The following is a 14801-nucleotide window of genomic DNA, read 5'->3' on the forward strand; positions in this document are numbered from 1 at the left end:
AAACTTACAATATCCTTCCTTCCCACAAGTCCAGCACACGGCATTTCTGGCACATAGCAGTTCTAGCCAGGCAGGCAATTGGCCAAGTGACCCATACGAGTACAGCGAGGACCCAGCAACTTTTGCTGTGGAGTGGGAGTAGGTGGCACCATATGACTCTGGGTGATGGAAGCAGGAGGAGCAGATGCTGGTTTAAGTGTAGACAAAAAGTTAGCTGCAGTCTGAGACACAGAGCCCCTTTCAGCCTGAGCCCTCTCACATGCCTCCCTCTTAGTGATCACGGCACCAAAAGTTTGAGTTCTAGCATCTTCACCGAGTAACCATTTGCCCAGGTGGTTATTGGCTATGCCAATCACAAACATCCCTGAGCACGATCATCATAACATCCCCAAATTCACAGTCCTGGGCCACCTGCCACAGACAACATGCAAACTCACATATGGTTTCATTGGGCTGCTGGCGAGCTTTAAAAAATGTTTTCCTCTAGCAGAACAGAATCTGCAAGGCTGAAATACTCATTGCGGCACTGCACAACTGCATCAAAGGAGACCGTGGGTTCCAGGAGTCCACCATAAACATCAACGCCATCATGGCTTAAGCAGTTCTGCAGCAAGGGTAACTTAGCAGCATGGAAGAGTTGCAGGATTGGTACGTAGTTCAGAAAATTCCGAATAAAGTGTCACCAGTTAACAGCCCTAGGATGAGTAGGCAGCGTGGGTTGCAGAATAGACCCACTTGTCGCCATAACGTAATGCTTTGATGCACTCCAGAACAGCAATCCCGAAACACAAGGAAATTGAAGCAAGATGCACAGGTGGTCAATGAAAATATGTAATAGCCACGAACCAGTTAAGTCAGCAATAGTCTGAACAACACATAACAGTCCAAATGGCAGGTATGTAGCAGCAGGCCCTGAGTAACTGCCCACACCCAACACACACAAAGGAGCTGGAACACCGAGTTCAGGGAGCAGGAGCTAGGAAACAAACAGGAACGGGGTGCAGGAGCAACGAGCAGGACGGCCACACCCCAGTCATCAAAAAAGGGGCAGTGCCACTGGCACAGCATGCTCCCCTCTTAGGCTCAACCCCCCAGAAAGCCTCTTTGCAGAGTTAGAGAAGGCTGGCAGGTGTCTGCAGGATTTTTTTCTCATCCTGGCCTTCCCCTCTCCCTCTCAAAGAATATCCCCGTGGTGCAGAGAGGAGTAAGTTGTTGTAGACAGGCTCAGTTTATGCTTCTGCCCCAGCCCTGGTTCGGAGCCCCATTTTGCTTTGGTGTGGAGGGTGGTGTTCCATAGGAAGCTGGTGGAGCACCTGGCAGCACAGCTGCTGAACAAGTCCTGCTGCCCAGTCACTTATGGAACTAGAGCAAGGGGATGGCATTCAGAAGGCAAAGGGGTCTCCATATAGAAGATTGTAGGTGAGGAACCTCCCACTTCTACTAGGGTGGGGGAAGGATGGAAGGCCCTGAGGGGTGAATCTAAGGGAGGGTGTAACCAGGCTGTCCAACTCCTGGGTGCCCCTCATTTCCTAGCGTCACACTATTGGGATCCTGCCTCAGTTTCCCTTCTTGTACTGTTCAAATAAAACTTCACTTCGGGCTTTTTCTTGGCCACAATATCCTTCCTTGGGGACTGGGTTTATTAATCTAAAAATAAACAGCAAATCAAACTCAAAATCCCCAAACAAAATCCATTCCTATGTCCCCACAACCCAAGGTTTCTCTTCCTCCCAGGCCTTCCTCCCTGGGGTCTTTGCAAGCTCTTTCCTGCAGATGTCCCTGCCTAGGGTAATTCATTTGGTCTCAGGGTTTTTTCTACCAGAATCTTTCCTCAGTCCCTGCAGACTCTGCCACAGCTTTCCCATCATTGCAGGCACCTGCTGCCCTCAGTAGGGAACTACCTGATACATCCTAGGTGTGCCTCATTCTGTAATCAGGGCTGACTAGCCCTGTTACAGAAGGCAAGCTGTCAAATGCTGACTGGGACCTTCACCTAGCAAGGTCTTCTTAATAACGAGTCCCCTATTTGGTTGCCACTTGTGCCTTCCATATTTTAAGTCTTCCCTTTGGCCTGATGGGAGAATCCAGAAGAAACTTCCCCAGTTTCAGCTTGTGGCATTTCTATTCCCCTCTGCTGCCTAGTCCCAAGGTAGGGGAGAATTGGACTTAATGGCAGGTGGGTGCTGGGCAGTTTTCATTTTGTTCCAGCCATTAGGAATATCTTCCAAACTGCAGGTGACATTCTATTTCTTTTGCTTCACAAAGACTTAATATCTCAAAGACTAAATTTTAATATGGCTTGTGGCTGAATCCTACTTTGTAGCTGTGGTGCCTTATGCTGATCGTATTGTGAGACACCAGTGAGAAGGCACTATATCAATATTATTTTCTACTGAATATGACCACACTGAGGGCAGGTCTACACTACAGGGTTAAATCAACCTAAGTTATGCAACTCCAGCAATGTGAATAACACAGCTGGAGTTGACGGAGCTTAGGTCGACTTATCGTAGTGTCTACACCACACTGGGTCAATGGGAGAAACCCTTATGCTTCTCATTCCAGTGGGGTACTGGAATCGATGGGAGAGCGATCTGCGGTCAATTTAGCGGGTCTTCACTAGACCCACTAAATTGATCCCCAGTGGATCGATTGTCGCAGTGTCAATCCACCGTAAGTGTAGACAGTCTAATTACATGGGAGATATAAGAACTCCTAGTGATAAAGTTCTTTTAGAATTGGGTATATTCTGCTTTTCATGTTGGTGAGTTAAACATGAAGAACTCATTGCTAGCAGGATATACGCATGGACCACAGTGCAAATTGCAGATCTAGATGTAGACTGCCACACAGACTGGGGTTGTTTGGATCTGGGGTTTCAAAAGCAAGCTGTGAATTTTGGATCCAAATCCAAATTCCCACAAAATTCTTGGTGCTTGGATCCGTGTTACTGATTCAGGTTTGTTTCTTCGTAGAGAAGAGCCTGAATTCTTTGATGTGTTGTTCATAAAGAATTTGGTACAGAGTATTTTTCTTCTAGTCCACCTGAAATCTTCAAGAAGGTAAGGAGTTGAGATTTACTCCTACTACAGTTTCATACAGTGCATTGTCAGGTACATTCTACATGGGAGAAACCAACCACTCTTGCAGCAACAGTGTCAGTTTGATGGTAGGTCAGCTGCACCTCCTTTGCTATTACTACTTCCTGGTTTGTTTGGTTTTTTTCTCCTTCTTTCTATTTAGGCCTGACCTTGTTCCCATTAAAGTTAATTAAAACTCTCCTTGACTTCAATAGGATCTAGGCCCCTAATTTGTTTTCCCGTCAATTTAGATTTCAATGTCCCTCAGGTAAGTCATTTACCCTTGAAAGTGGTGTTCTAATGCAGTGGCTCTCAAACTTTTTATACTGTAACTCCCTGAATCTCTATTCTTCCTAGCCAGGATATAATTGGCCCCCTCCCATTTAACAGTATGGGAGGTGCAGAGTGGTGGTGGCCCCTGAAAGCTTTTCATGACCACCAGGTTGAGAATCCCTCTTCTAATCCAATGCAACATGCATTGTAATATACACGTCCCTATATTTATACATAATATGCAAGTTAATGAGAGGTGAGAGCTCTCAGGAGTTTTCAGGATTGAATCTGTATATTTAAGTGACATTCTAATATGACTACATATGACTGTTGCAAGAAACCTCTTCTTGTGTTGAGTTATGTATTTGTATACCACTGCCTCGCATTTTGCTGTTACAGCTATTTCAATATCTGAATAAAAAATTAAATGAGAAAAGAAACAGATTGAATTTGATACATGCTGAAAAATCATACCACCACAGGAGCCTGAACATAAATGTGTTACTAATCAGGAAAGTTCCTGGAAGTCAGTGTGTGTATCTGGGCAGTAAGCTTAAAAAATGATGGAGCCAGATGGGCTGATTCATATGCCAATATGTTGGCTTACCCAGCAACACATATCTGAAGATCAAAGCAGCAAGTGGAATATGGAAACCCTATCTAAAATAGTGAAGTGTACATTTTTACTCCTATTTTAAATTTGCAACACCTCGTATTCAAATATTCCCTTTATCATTTTAAACCTTACTTTGAATGCTCCATATTGGAATGAGTCAGGCACATTACTCAATGTTGAAAATGTATAGTTTATATTTTAAATTAGTTACATTTATAAATTTTGTTGTCCATAGTAGTGTCATGACTGTGGGATTCATCTACACGCCTTAAAAACTAATCAGGGCACTTTGTTGCCATGAACGGTACCATTCAGACAGGCCTGCAGACTGAAGTTCTCTAACAGAACTGATCCCGATCAAACAGTTGCAGTGCAAGGTTCCCCTATCCCATCCTGCAAAAGTACCTCCATCCTGCTCTGGATGGACAAGCTTTAGGTGCAAGTAAGGAGTTCAGATTCCATGGCCCATTGTAAGCTAATTCTTCGGTCATTTTAGATTGCCAGCTAGGGTACCAATTGTTTTGATGAGGACATCTGTCCTCTGGTACCTGGGCTCATGAACACGCACAGAAGTTTCCATTGTGTGGCACCAGCTAAAAAGTGATCTCAGTTTTCTGGAAGATCCTTGTATTATCAGCATAATCTAACTCGGGTAATAAAGCCAATGGTTCACAGAGCTGTAAAGGAAGAATAATCTCTGTGTATGAAAGACACAGAGCCTGGATTTACCAGCAAAATTAAAACTAAGCTTCAAAGGACAACAAACATGAAAATATTATGGAAAGGTTTGCCATGAACCTATGGCAGCAGCTGGGAGGCATTGGAGAAAATTAGACGATACATCGCATGTAATATGTGCATTTGACAATGGGTAAAATTCACGTTGGCAAAAGGAGAGTCGGGGGTGGAAACTGCACCTTTTGGTGCCAACTTCCCTCAGAAGGATCCCCCTCAACAGCCTCTCCCCCCTGGGGTTGCTATGAAGTACCAGTTTCCAATTAAAGTTCTCGCGTCCTGGCATTACCTCTGTTCATTATATAAGGAGGCATGTATTTGGGGGATGACACTATACAGTGCTTGTGGAGCAGTGGGAGGAAGAGTCCGAAGTCACATTACTCAAGTACGACCCATTTTTGAAATGTAGTTTGGGAAGCTCTGATGAGAAACACATGATTGAATCTTACAGACATTTAAGATGGCAATTCAAATGAATGGCCAATGGCAAAAGCTCCAGCACTTTCAAGCAACAATATTTATTTGGACCATAGAGATGAAATTCCTGCATATCATGGGATTCTGCACAAAGGACATTGTATCATACTACCACACACCATGAGTGCATAGTCTGGATTGAGAGGTATGAGAATAGCGCCTCACTTTCCTATTCTTGTCAGTCATGAATACTATTACTGAAGATAAGGCATCCAAGTATGAAATCTACAGCCAATGCAGGAGGCAGAATGTAAAAGAATTACTGAAACCACATGAGCCATCACCCTTGGTCCAAGGTTGGTGCAGATCTATTTCAATTAAAAGTAAAAAGATTACTCATTGGTGGACGACTGTTCACATTTTTAAAATGAACTGGTGCCCAACACATCAATTAGCAATGTGATAACTCACTGTATAATGAGTTAAGAAGAGATAATGGCCCACAATTCACGAGTGGCTTTCTGGCAATTTTTGATCTGTCAGTTCGAGTACACCATGTCAAACACTTGCTATGATAGCAAAAGTCAATACAAACAGCTACACTTGATTTGATAAAAGAGCTCTGGGAGTTTCAAGGGATCCATACTTAGCATTGCTAGAATATTGCAACACATTTTCTCAGGCCTTTATTGCGATCACCAGTTTATAGAAAAAGTCTTAGAGCCAGATAACGCTGAAGTATTTAGTATTCATTATGGTAGCACCAAGGGGCCAAGGCCCATTATGCTAGGCACTATGCAAACATAACAAAGACACTGTCTGCCCCCTAAAAGAGCTGTGCACCAGGATACTAGAAGCAGAGAAATACCAAAAGAATGTCAAACCATTACCTTCATTTGCAAGATAGACATGTTCTGTTCCAAATAAAAAGTGGCTGGCAACCTGCTAATGTAACAGTCCAGACCAAGGATACGTGTAATAAACACGGCAGCGGGTCATTCCAAGAGAGGAACATGACGTCTAAAGGCAGCTAAGGAGAAGGACGACTGTCTTTCCATCTCTTGAGGACTTCTAGAAGGCTACAGACTGTACTTCCATGCTGACAATGAAAAGCACCAGGAACAGGAGAAACAGGCACCAAGTGTCAGATGCACCTCTGTGGGCGAAGAGGTCACTGAAGAAAGAACTGCCTTGAGAATGCTAAGTGGCCATGTGATCAGAAACCCATTGAGGTTTAGAAATGATAATTATTGACAGAGGTCCAGTAAGAGGCAGAATAATCCCCTCATCTGCCAAGGGCTTCAGGTTGCCTGCCCTGACCTTAGTCCAACACATGTGATTTGTGCTTTTGTTTTGTATTCATCTGTGATTGGGTTTTTTTGGTGGATAATTCTCTATTTGCATTTGGTTAATAAAAAAAAATTAGAGTAATCACTGGAGTTTCCCATCATTGTAGGAAATAACATTACTACAACCTGCTGCAGCAGCTAACAATAAGCGTGCTTTCTCCAAGCAAGGTTTTCTCCCCAAGGCTGGATCCTGGAGGTTTAGGATGCACATGTTGCAGGAAAGCAATCAAAAAAATCTGTGTGTGCTTCAACCCTGACCCTAACAACTGCCCATGGAGTCCTGCCTCCCTAGAGGCTACTCGCCCTCTGACTACCAGGTGGCTGCTGTTCGTTTCCTGAAATACTGCTGAGTGCCTGCAGTCCTGCTGTCATTACTTCACCCTTGTGCACCCGGGGAAGTTCTAGGTCAGGCCTTCAACTTTCTGCTTGCGGGTATTCATTCAGGTAAGGCCTATTGCATGTCCTCATTTGTGAGGACCCAAAATCTAGTACTCTGTGCAGTGTAATCTCACAAGTTGAGGGTTGAAAGCCTTATTGCTTGGGATACAAATGTAGCCAGGACAGAGTATTGGAAAACTTCCTGGAGGGAGCAGCCCTGTACTGCTGAGCAGGAGAGATTAGGAGACAGATTTAGCCAAATTAATCAGTTGAGCTTGTGTGACAGCTGCAATCTTGACTGATGCAAAGGATTGAGCCAGGGACCTCTAGAGCTAAGACCATGAGCTGCTGTTGGAGCCATGCTCCCTAGCTGAGAGCTGTAACAGACTCTTATCCTCTGGGCACCATGGGTGGCAGGTGAACCCCCCTTTTGGGGAGGCTAGCCCCCAGACACCACCCCTTCTGCCCAAGCACACACCCTCACCTGCTGGTGCAGCCGGAGGAGCCCTGAACCCCCCTCCCTGCGGCTGGAGGAGCCCCAGCCGACCCACCCCAGCCGTGCTGGCTGGTTGGCTAGAGCTCCCCAGCCACCCTGGGCCCTTGGCCTGACCCCACCCCAGCTGCCATGGGCCACCAGCCCGAGCTGCCACCGGCCCGAGACCCGAGCTGAGCTGAGCCCCGCTGGCTTCGGGGGAGAGGAGGAGTGAGGGCAGGGCCTCAGGACAGAGCATGGGCATGGCCACAGGCCTGGTATAGGGGAAGCTTGGCCTCCTCTGGCCTTTGATACCAACTGCCCGTGTTGGGCACAGAGGGTGACCATAACACACTGGTCAGTGTGTTATGCTTGCGTTGTGCGCAGGTACTTCAAATATTCTCCTAGCCCTGATGAGTAGCAGACTGACGCCCATGTTCACAGCCCTCCTCACGTACCGCCCTCTGCTCACACGTTTCAGTAGTGGAACGGTTCTTTTCTCAGACAACAAAACTCTCTCCAGAGAGAGCCAAATAAACACCCTTTCTACAGCGCTGCATAAATAGCCTTTTATAGCTGGAAACGAGGGGTACCATTAAGAGACATGCTTAGGGGAAAAAGCCAGTCACACCCACCAGCCTTTAGGCCATGTCGGGAATGCTGTAAGAATTCCCGACATGAGAGATTCTGCGTAACCTCCTTCGTTCAGTGGCTCTTAACAATGAACGTCTAATAAATGTACAGTCTGCAAGAATTTACTATACAGTAACTAATCAGATTTATATAGTCATAAACTTCAACAGCTCTGCTTCTGGGATTTATAGCCATCCTTAATTACAAGCTATACTAGGATCTGAGAGGTAGGACTCCAATTATACAGTGATGTTGTACAATTGCACATTGGTCAGAGCATTTTGGAACAACTACTTAGTAATGCCGCAGAATCTGTAAGTGACCACTTTAAAAAATAAATCTTAGCTCCACGATCATGCTAAGCATTACAAAGAAATCCCAGAAGAAACCACCGTAGGAAATACTAGGGCTTATTATAACATAGAACAAGTCTCCCTCCTATTATAAAAGGAGTGTATACTGGGGTTTTCTGCATGAAAGCTTTTCATCAGTTTCCTAGTCGTGGAAGTTCCCTGCTTCCTATAGCCCAGAATAATAGAGTCCATTCAAGAGCAAATTATGATTCTGCAAACGTTCATTACCTGGGCATCGTGGGCAGCACAGCTGTGGCACATGCACTGGGGTAGGGCAGTGTAGGCTTGGACATCTTATTCTGCTGCATAATACGTTCCCATTCTGGGGAAGGAATGCAACAATTAAATGCATGGATTGGGTATTGTGCCCTCTATTCTGCATCTAGGTATTGTGCTGAAGACTGTTGTTATGGGCCAGATTCTGATCTCCGTTACTCCAGTGTAAGCCTGGGGTAACTCCACTGATTCCAGATTTACACTGCAGTAACTGAAATTAGAATGTGGAATAAATCCACAAAATAGCATAAATGCTTTCAAATCAAAGGGAGCATCTAGAAATGGGATTGCAACAATTTTCACTTGTGTATTCAAGTGTCTTTTGAGCCAAATTATACTTAGAAACTGCTTTTCCAAGGCTAAGGAATATATGATGGATGATAGGTCTCTGAGGCACCCCCTGTTGAGGATTCATTTGAGACCAAAAGAGATCATAGAGTCTGTAATTTTTAATTCTTCCACTAAACCTGCAGAGAGTCCTCTGTTCTCATTGTATTAATTCCCCAATAGGCAAAGGAAACCAGTTGATAAATAGTTATTTTTCTAAGAAATATGAGCAGGATTTGGGAATAGGATTCATTATTCATAATTCATGTAATATTCTGTTTGACCATATCTAGGTTTGATTTATAATTAAAGCACAGGGAATATTCAGTCTCCAATGTCTATAAACCATCTATGTTACACCAGAAAAGACTAGACATGTTACACCAGAAAAGACTATTTCAGATTTCCACTTCCTAGCCCTAATTCATACCCTTAAGTTAGCTATGAAAGCTGTTAATGTTTGTAAATAAGAAAGACTCTTCAACATGAACATTGATGCTGTGCTACGTTTGTGAATGATTGTAGTTTCTGGTGTAGCATGAAATAAATCCATTTTCTAACTTCACATGGGCCATCAGAATACTATGAGACTGGCCCAGCCAATCAGTTTCCATTTGATTGGGCTCCAACATGCATTAGAATGTCTTGATATGGTCCCGTCACTATACACAAGCAATCCTTGTCGTTGTCAGAAAGTGCAATTCCACTCTGAAAAATGACTCTGAAACGTTGTGTCTCAATGATTATAGATTGGATGCGCTGGGGTTGCAAAAACCGGGCCAGTCTTTTTGTTGTAAACTCTTTGGGGCACAGCGACTGTCATTTACTACAGGTCTGCTTGATGGGACCCCAGACCGATTGGTTCATAGGCATTGCGACAGTATAAATGTTAAATTCTCTGCTGATGTAAATGGGCCTGCCTCCATTGGCTTCAATGGAGTTTTGCCTATTTACATCAACAAAAAATTGACCCAAAATGGGGTTTTGAATTACTAGCCATGTAAACGCAACCTGAGTTCTGAAAACCAAGCTAGATTCTTTCCTTCTTGTGCATCATTAACATAATATGTCCTGCAGGCCAAGTGCTATCCTCAGAGACACCATTGCCTTCAGTGGGTTTACACTGTTGTAACTGATTAGAACTTAGTAAGCAATTCTGATTATGATAAACAAGGAAGAATAGAATTCAGCTCCCTCTGTCTTAGCTGTGTCTGCATTGCTTAAAAAGTAGTAAACTTTTTTAGTCACTGATGGCTGCAGATCTGACTCTGAACACACACAGGGAGCAGCTCTATTGAGTAAGAAGGTGCCCTGTTTATAGAGTCACTTTTCAGAATAGAATAATGATCTGGCAGTTTATAAACACTTTGCTTAGCTGAAGCTAACAGTCTTTGTGCAATTCTAACTCTACCTGTCCCTGCCTGGTGGGAGATAATGAGTTCTCTTTAGGTACTTGCTTTACTTTGAACCTGGAAGCTTTTGCTTTTAAACAGGAACATGCAATCACTGTAACACGTGAAATACCAATTACTACTAATTTACTGCAGTAATTTCCCCCTTAAAATAAGAGCCTTCTCACTATAGGTCAACATTCAGGTGGCATTTCTTGGAGCTAAATCTTTGTCCAAGCATGAAGCTGGAGTAAATGGAGGAGCACTGGGGATGTCCACAGGAAATCCTCCCATCCAGGCTGCAGAGTGGCAATGCTTCCACTCCATAGTTACTTCTGCACCCCTGCAAAGAGGGGGAGGAGGGAATTGGCTGGTGGATCCAGGTAGTCCCTGAGGTGCAGGGAGCCACTTCTGGGCTCTGCTTGGTGGTGCACCTACCCTCTATTAAGCCATGTCAGAAATGTTGTAACAGCCTCATGAAAGATCCTGCGTAGCCTCCTTCATACAGTGGACATGGTCTTCTATCCTACTTCCACCCCTCCTATATCCCTTTGCACCAGTTCTGTTGCCATTCAGTCCATGTGTGTTTGTGGAAACAGGATTTTCCCTGCATGAATCTTATGATGAATGGGTTTGCATGGAACATGGCAGTTCTCCTTTAACTTTAATACCTATGAGGCCTTCCTCATACGCTAAGTTTGCATTCCAGAGGCTTTCCTTTTCCTCCAGCTTGTCTAACTTCTTTCTAAAAATCACTGATTGATGATTTCTCTTCAGACACCCAACGTCTCAAATTAATTTTCCCCAACCCCTACAATAGGGCATCACCCTTCAAGCAGTTTAATGATCATTTTACCATTGATTCAGAAGGACTTTTAAACATTCATGGAGGGTCAGCAAAAGTGAATGAAAAATCCTCATAACTTTAAAACTCTGGAGTGTCACATGTGTTAGTGATTCAAATCCCTGAACCATGGTGGGTTTTCTGTATAGTCCTTTTAAAGCACTCAGGGAGAAATTCTGCCCTCCAATATGCCCTCCCCCCCAGCTATCATGTTGCCACAGGGTCTATCACTGTGGTATCTAAACATCAATCACCAATTGAAGGGAGCCTGATCATGTCCTCAAACCCTATAACTTTAAAAAAGAGACTTTCCCCTTTTTCGGTTTGTTTCTGAGCAGCAGGAGGAAAAGATATGCCAAGCCAAGCTTGTGTGCTACTGTTTGTATGTGCGCATGAAAGTGAAGTAGCAGATTCTTTAGGAGAAGTGCTGCACAGGGCCCAGTGTTTTATATTTGCAGGGGGATAAATGGTCCAAAAGAATTTATTGAGCATTAAAGATAGTAGACCAAACACAACATCTGGAGTGTCACGTGGTAGTGATTCAAATCCCTGAACCATGGTGGGTTTTGTGTTTAAAATGACTATAAAGCACTTTAAGGGACAAATTCTGCCCTCTGATATACCCCCCCCCCCCGACCCCAGTTATCTGTCACGTTGCTACGGGATCTATCACTGTGGTAGCTAAACATCAATCACCAATTGAAGGGAGCCTAATCATGCCCAGAAGGGCTCATCCTTTCATGTCAAAGCCAATTCTCCCTACTCCCTAACCCCTTCTTTTCTCCTCCGTCATTCTCCCTGCCTTTTCCTGGATTTTTATAAGTTGTGGTATCCCAGCCTTGTTCCCCCAGTGCTCCGAGGGAAGAGATTTCTTTACTGTGGGAATGCCTTATTGGAGAGTTGGGTGTTGCATTTAGATCTCAACACAATCAAGCTTGGGCTCAGTCTAATCTTCCATCCAAAACGGTTAGGACCATATGTGGCTGCAGAGTTGATATGAGTCATGGTTCAATGCAAAGAATATGCAAGGCTGATGCGTAGTAAGGAGTCTCTTGCCTGTTCCATCACTGTAAAAGGCATGCATGAGCTATGTATTTTTGCCAAAATTGCCCTTCTCTGTTGAGGCAGCGAATCCCAGCTGTGGAATACCTTTTTCTTTCTGCAGTTGCTGTGGAAGCCAATGGGAGATGGACACTATAGGAGAGCAGGATTGAGCCACACTGCCATGTAAATTCAGTGTAAAGACTTGTACTCAGTTAAGGACATGCAAGGAGTCACTAGAGCTAAACCTGAATTGACCTACCTCTGAGCAAAGACAGTTAACACAATAAACGAGTCCATAGGGTTCTAGGTAGGGATGCCATCTTTCTCCTACACGGTACTTCTTATCTTGAAACACACAGTATGTCTCTGAATCTGTTAAAATAATATGGAATAGAAAGAGCTATGAATTAATAATCCCTTTCAGTGCAGGAAAGCACTGGTAGCTATGATATCTCAATTAGGACTCTCAGTAAACCCCAGGTAGCTGAGTTTGTTTAAGGTGCAAAGAAATTCGTAAAGAATTCTACTTTTTCCTTTTCTTTGAGAACACAATTTAAAAATTAATGCCTTCATATTGGATACCAGTTTCTAGCCAGGAAACTCCCCTGGTTTCTGATGTGGTAGCTTTCAGACTGGGTTGCTTCATTAGCCTTTCACATCCTAGAGACTTGGGTTCAAATCCTCTGTAAGTCACAAATGAAAGTGCTTAGTTCCCTCAGCCTAATTCATAGCAAACAAAATGTTCCCAATCTCAAAGGTATTGCAGCAGTCTCTGCTCAGGACAGCAGAAGTGTTGAAGGACAGAATGAGGAAATGTGCATTGTACTTATATGGCATGTTCCATAGTTTAAGAACCAGATCAAACAGGAGCATGGCGTGTTATTTGATACAGTGTGTTGATCTTATCTATGCAGCAGTGTGCAAAATATTTTAGGGGCCTATTTTGCAGCAAAGGCCTCTAATTTCACAAGTATAGTTTTCCACTTGCAACTAACAGCACACACAACTGGTATTATTTAGCCATCTACTTATGTGATGCTGCTTTGGTAAATGTTAATGTCAAGCCTCATGATAAATTATCACCCTTCTTACAAACACATCTTGAAACAACACACAAATACTTGGCTCCCAAATATTAGAATGAGAGTGGAATGTCCTTAGCATTCAGTCTGCTAAAAGCAGGTAGCAAGATGCAGGGATTACTGGTAGCATGTGTAAAGTGATCTGCTTTCACTTCAGACAGCTGCATGGTGAATGACGCTTAGTGTCTGAAAAAGTAATGAGCTGAAGTTGCAACTGGAAGTTGCTGAATTTTCCTGTGCAGCCTCTGCTCTGGACAAGGATAATTTGCACAGTTCTTTTTTGTGAATAAGCTCAGGAGAGCAGAAAATGCCTTCTTTGGAGCAATTCAATTTATTTTTTGCTGCATCAACTTGCTTAGGACAAGAAGCTGGGTTTGAAAGATTTGACAATCTGTCTGTGACTACTCCTTGAAGTGCAAACACTGAGCTTAGACACAGGCCAAAAGAGCTGCACATGCAGGTCGCGAAAGGCACTAGGTGTCTCCTAGCAAGACCATAGTCTTCCTATAGATACTGGAGTATGGTGTTAGTTACTCCTTCCTATCATTCACTCTTTATGAAATGTGTTAACATCTCCCATGGATCATTGGGTTTCTAGAAATATTTCCTTTGTCTTTTTTGTGTTCCTTTCAATATATCGCACCAAGTTTTTGACAGTGCCTGGATCCTTCATTTTCTCAAAGACTATTGCATCTCTCATCCAGTTCATATGAGGTTTTTTGGAACACAACAGGTCTGCCTTGGAGGAGGTTTACACTAGCTGAAAACCTCAGCACAATAGACTTATGGATGGGACAAAATCCAGATAATCTGTCAGATGTTTATAGAGGTCACTAAAATGCAATTAAGCACACTCTGTATGCAGGATATCTGAAGTAAAACAGATTTGGCAGCTTGATGTGTTATGTTCTTTATGATGTGATGAAAACTGTATGGTTTTAGGGAAATAGACCACAATTTATTTTGATTTGATTTTACTAAATGAAAACAAGCAGACACATTTTTTCTGCGTTAGGCTTATTTTAATGCAAAACCGTTGTTAAAGTTCTATTACATATACAATTTTTATTTGACATGCACAATTGATAGACAACAGGAAACCCCACATTTAGTTTAATGTGATAGATGCATTTTTCTTTTGAAGTTTACTTACGTTTTATTTGTTCCGATTTACCTCCATCTATGAAAAGGAGCCAGAGCACACAGGAAAAGATAAATCGAAAGTCCTCCAATCTCCATTTTTTCCTCATCTTTGCCAACAAAAAGGAAAGAAAAATCCTTCAAAGGGCAGAATGTTGAGTTGCTGGGAAGAAAATGTGAAAAGACTTAAGACTGAAATCCTCTGGGACTACTTAAAATTAAGGTCTCCAATATGATTTCAACCAACATATAAAAATCGAAAGCTGCCAGAAAACAAGACAAGACAAAACAACAGCAAAAAAAGTCTGTACAGAGCTTTGTTTAGTGGAAACATTTTAGGCTTGAGATTAAATTGCTTCATTTTTGGAAAAGGGACCACATTCCCTTTCAT

The 14801-nt window shown here is 43.2% G+C and overlaps 1 protein-coding gene and 1 long non-coding RNA gene across 4 annotated transcripts in view; one reads left to right on the forward strand and one right to left on the reverse strand.

The window, feature by feature from the left end:
• CHRDL1 (chordin like 1) overlaps positions 1-14801 on the reverse strand; it is a 62829-nt gene that overhangs the window by 44471 nt on the left and 3557 nt on the right. For all 3 annotated transcript variants that reach the window (XM_045029046.1, XM_045029044.1, XM_045029045.1), the window contains exons 2-4: positions 14424-14573; positions 12448-12560; positions 8535-8628 (exon numbers count right to left, since the gene is read on the reverse strand). In XM_045029046.1, the coding sequence (XP_044884981.1) occupies positions 8535-8628; positions 12448-12560; positions 14424-14520 (304 nt within the window). In that variant the 5' untranslated portion in view covers positions 14521-14573. The remainder of the gene's footprint in view (positions 1-8534; positions 8629-12447; positions 12561-14423; positions 14574-14801) is intronic.
• On the forward strand, positions 598-14777 carry LOC123376818. Its single transcript, XR_006581968.1, has 3 exons — positions 598-648; positions 2976-3062; positions 14461-14777. It is a non-coding gene; the product is annotated as an uncharacterized LOC123376818 (long non-coding RNA).

Source organism: Mauremys mutica, chromosome 9 (assembly GCF_020497125.1).
Source record: "Mauremys mutica isolate MM-2020 ecotype Southern chromosome 9, ASM2049712v1, whole genome shotgun sequence".
Classification (NCBI taxonomy): domain Eukaryota; kingdom Metazoa; phylum Chordata; order Testudines; family Geoemydidae; genus Mauremys; species Mauremys mutica.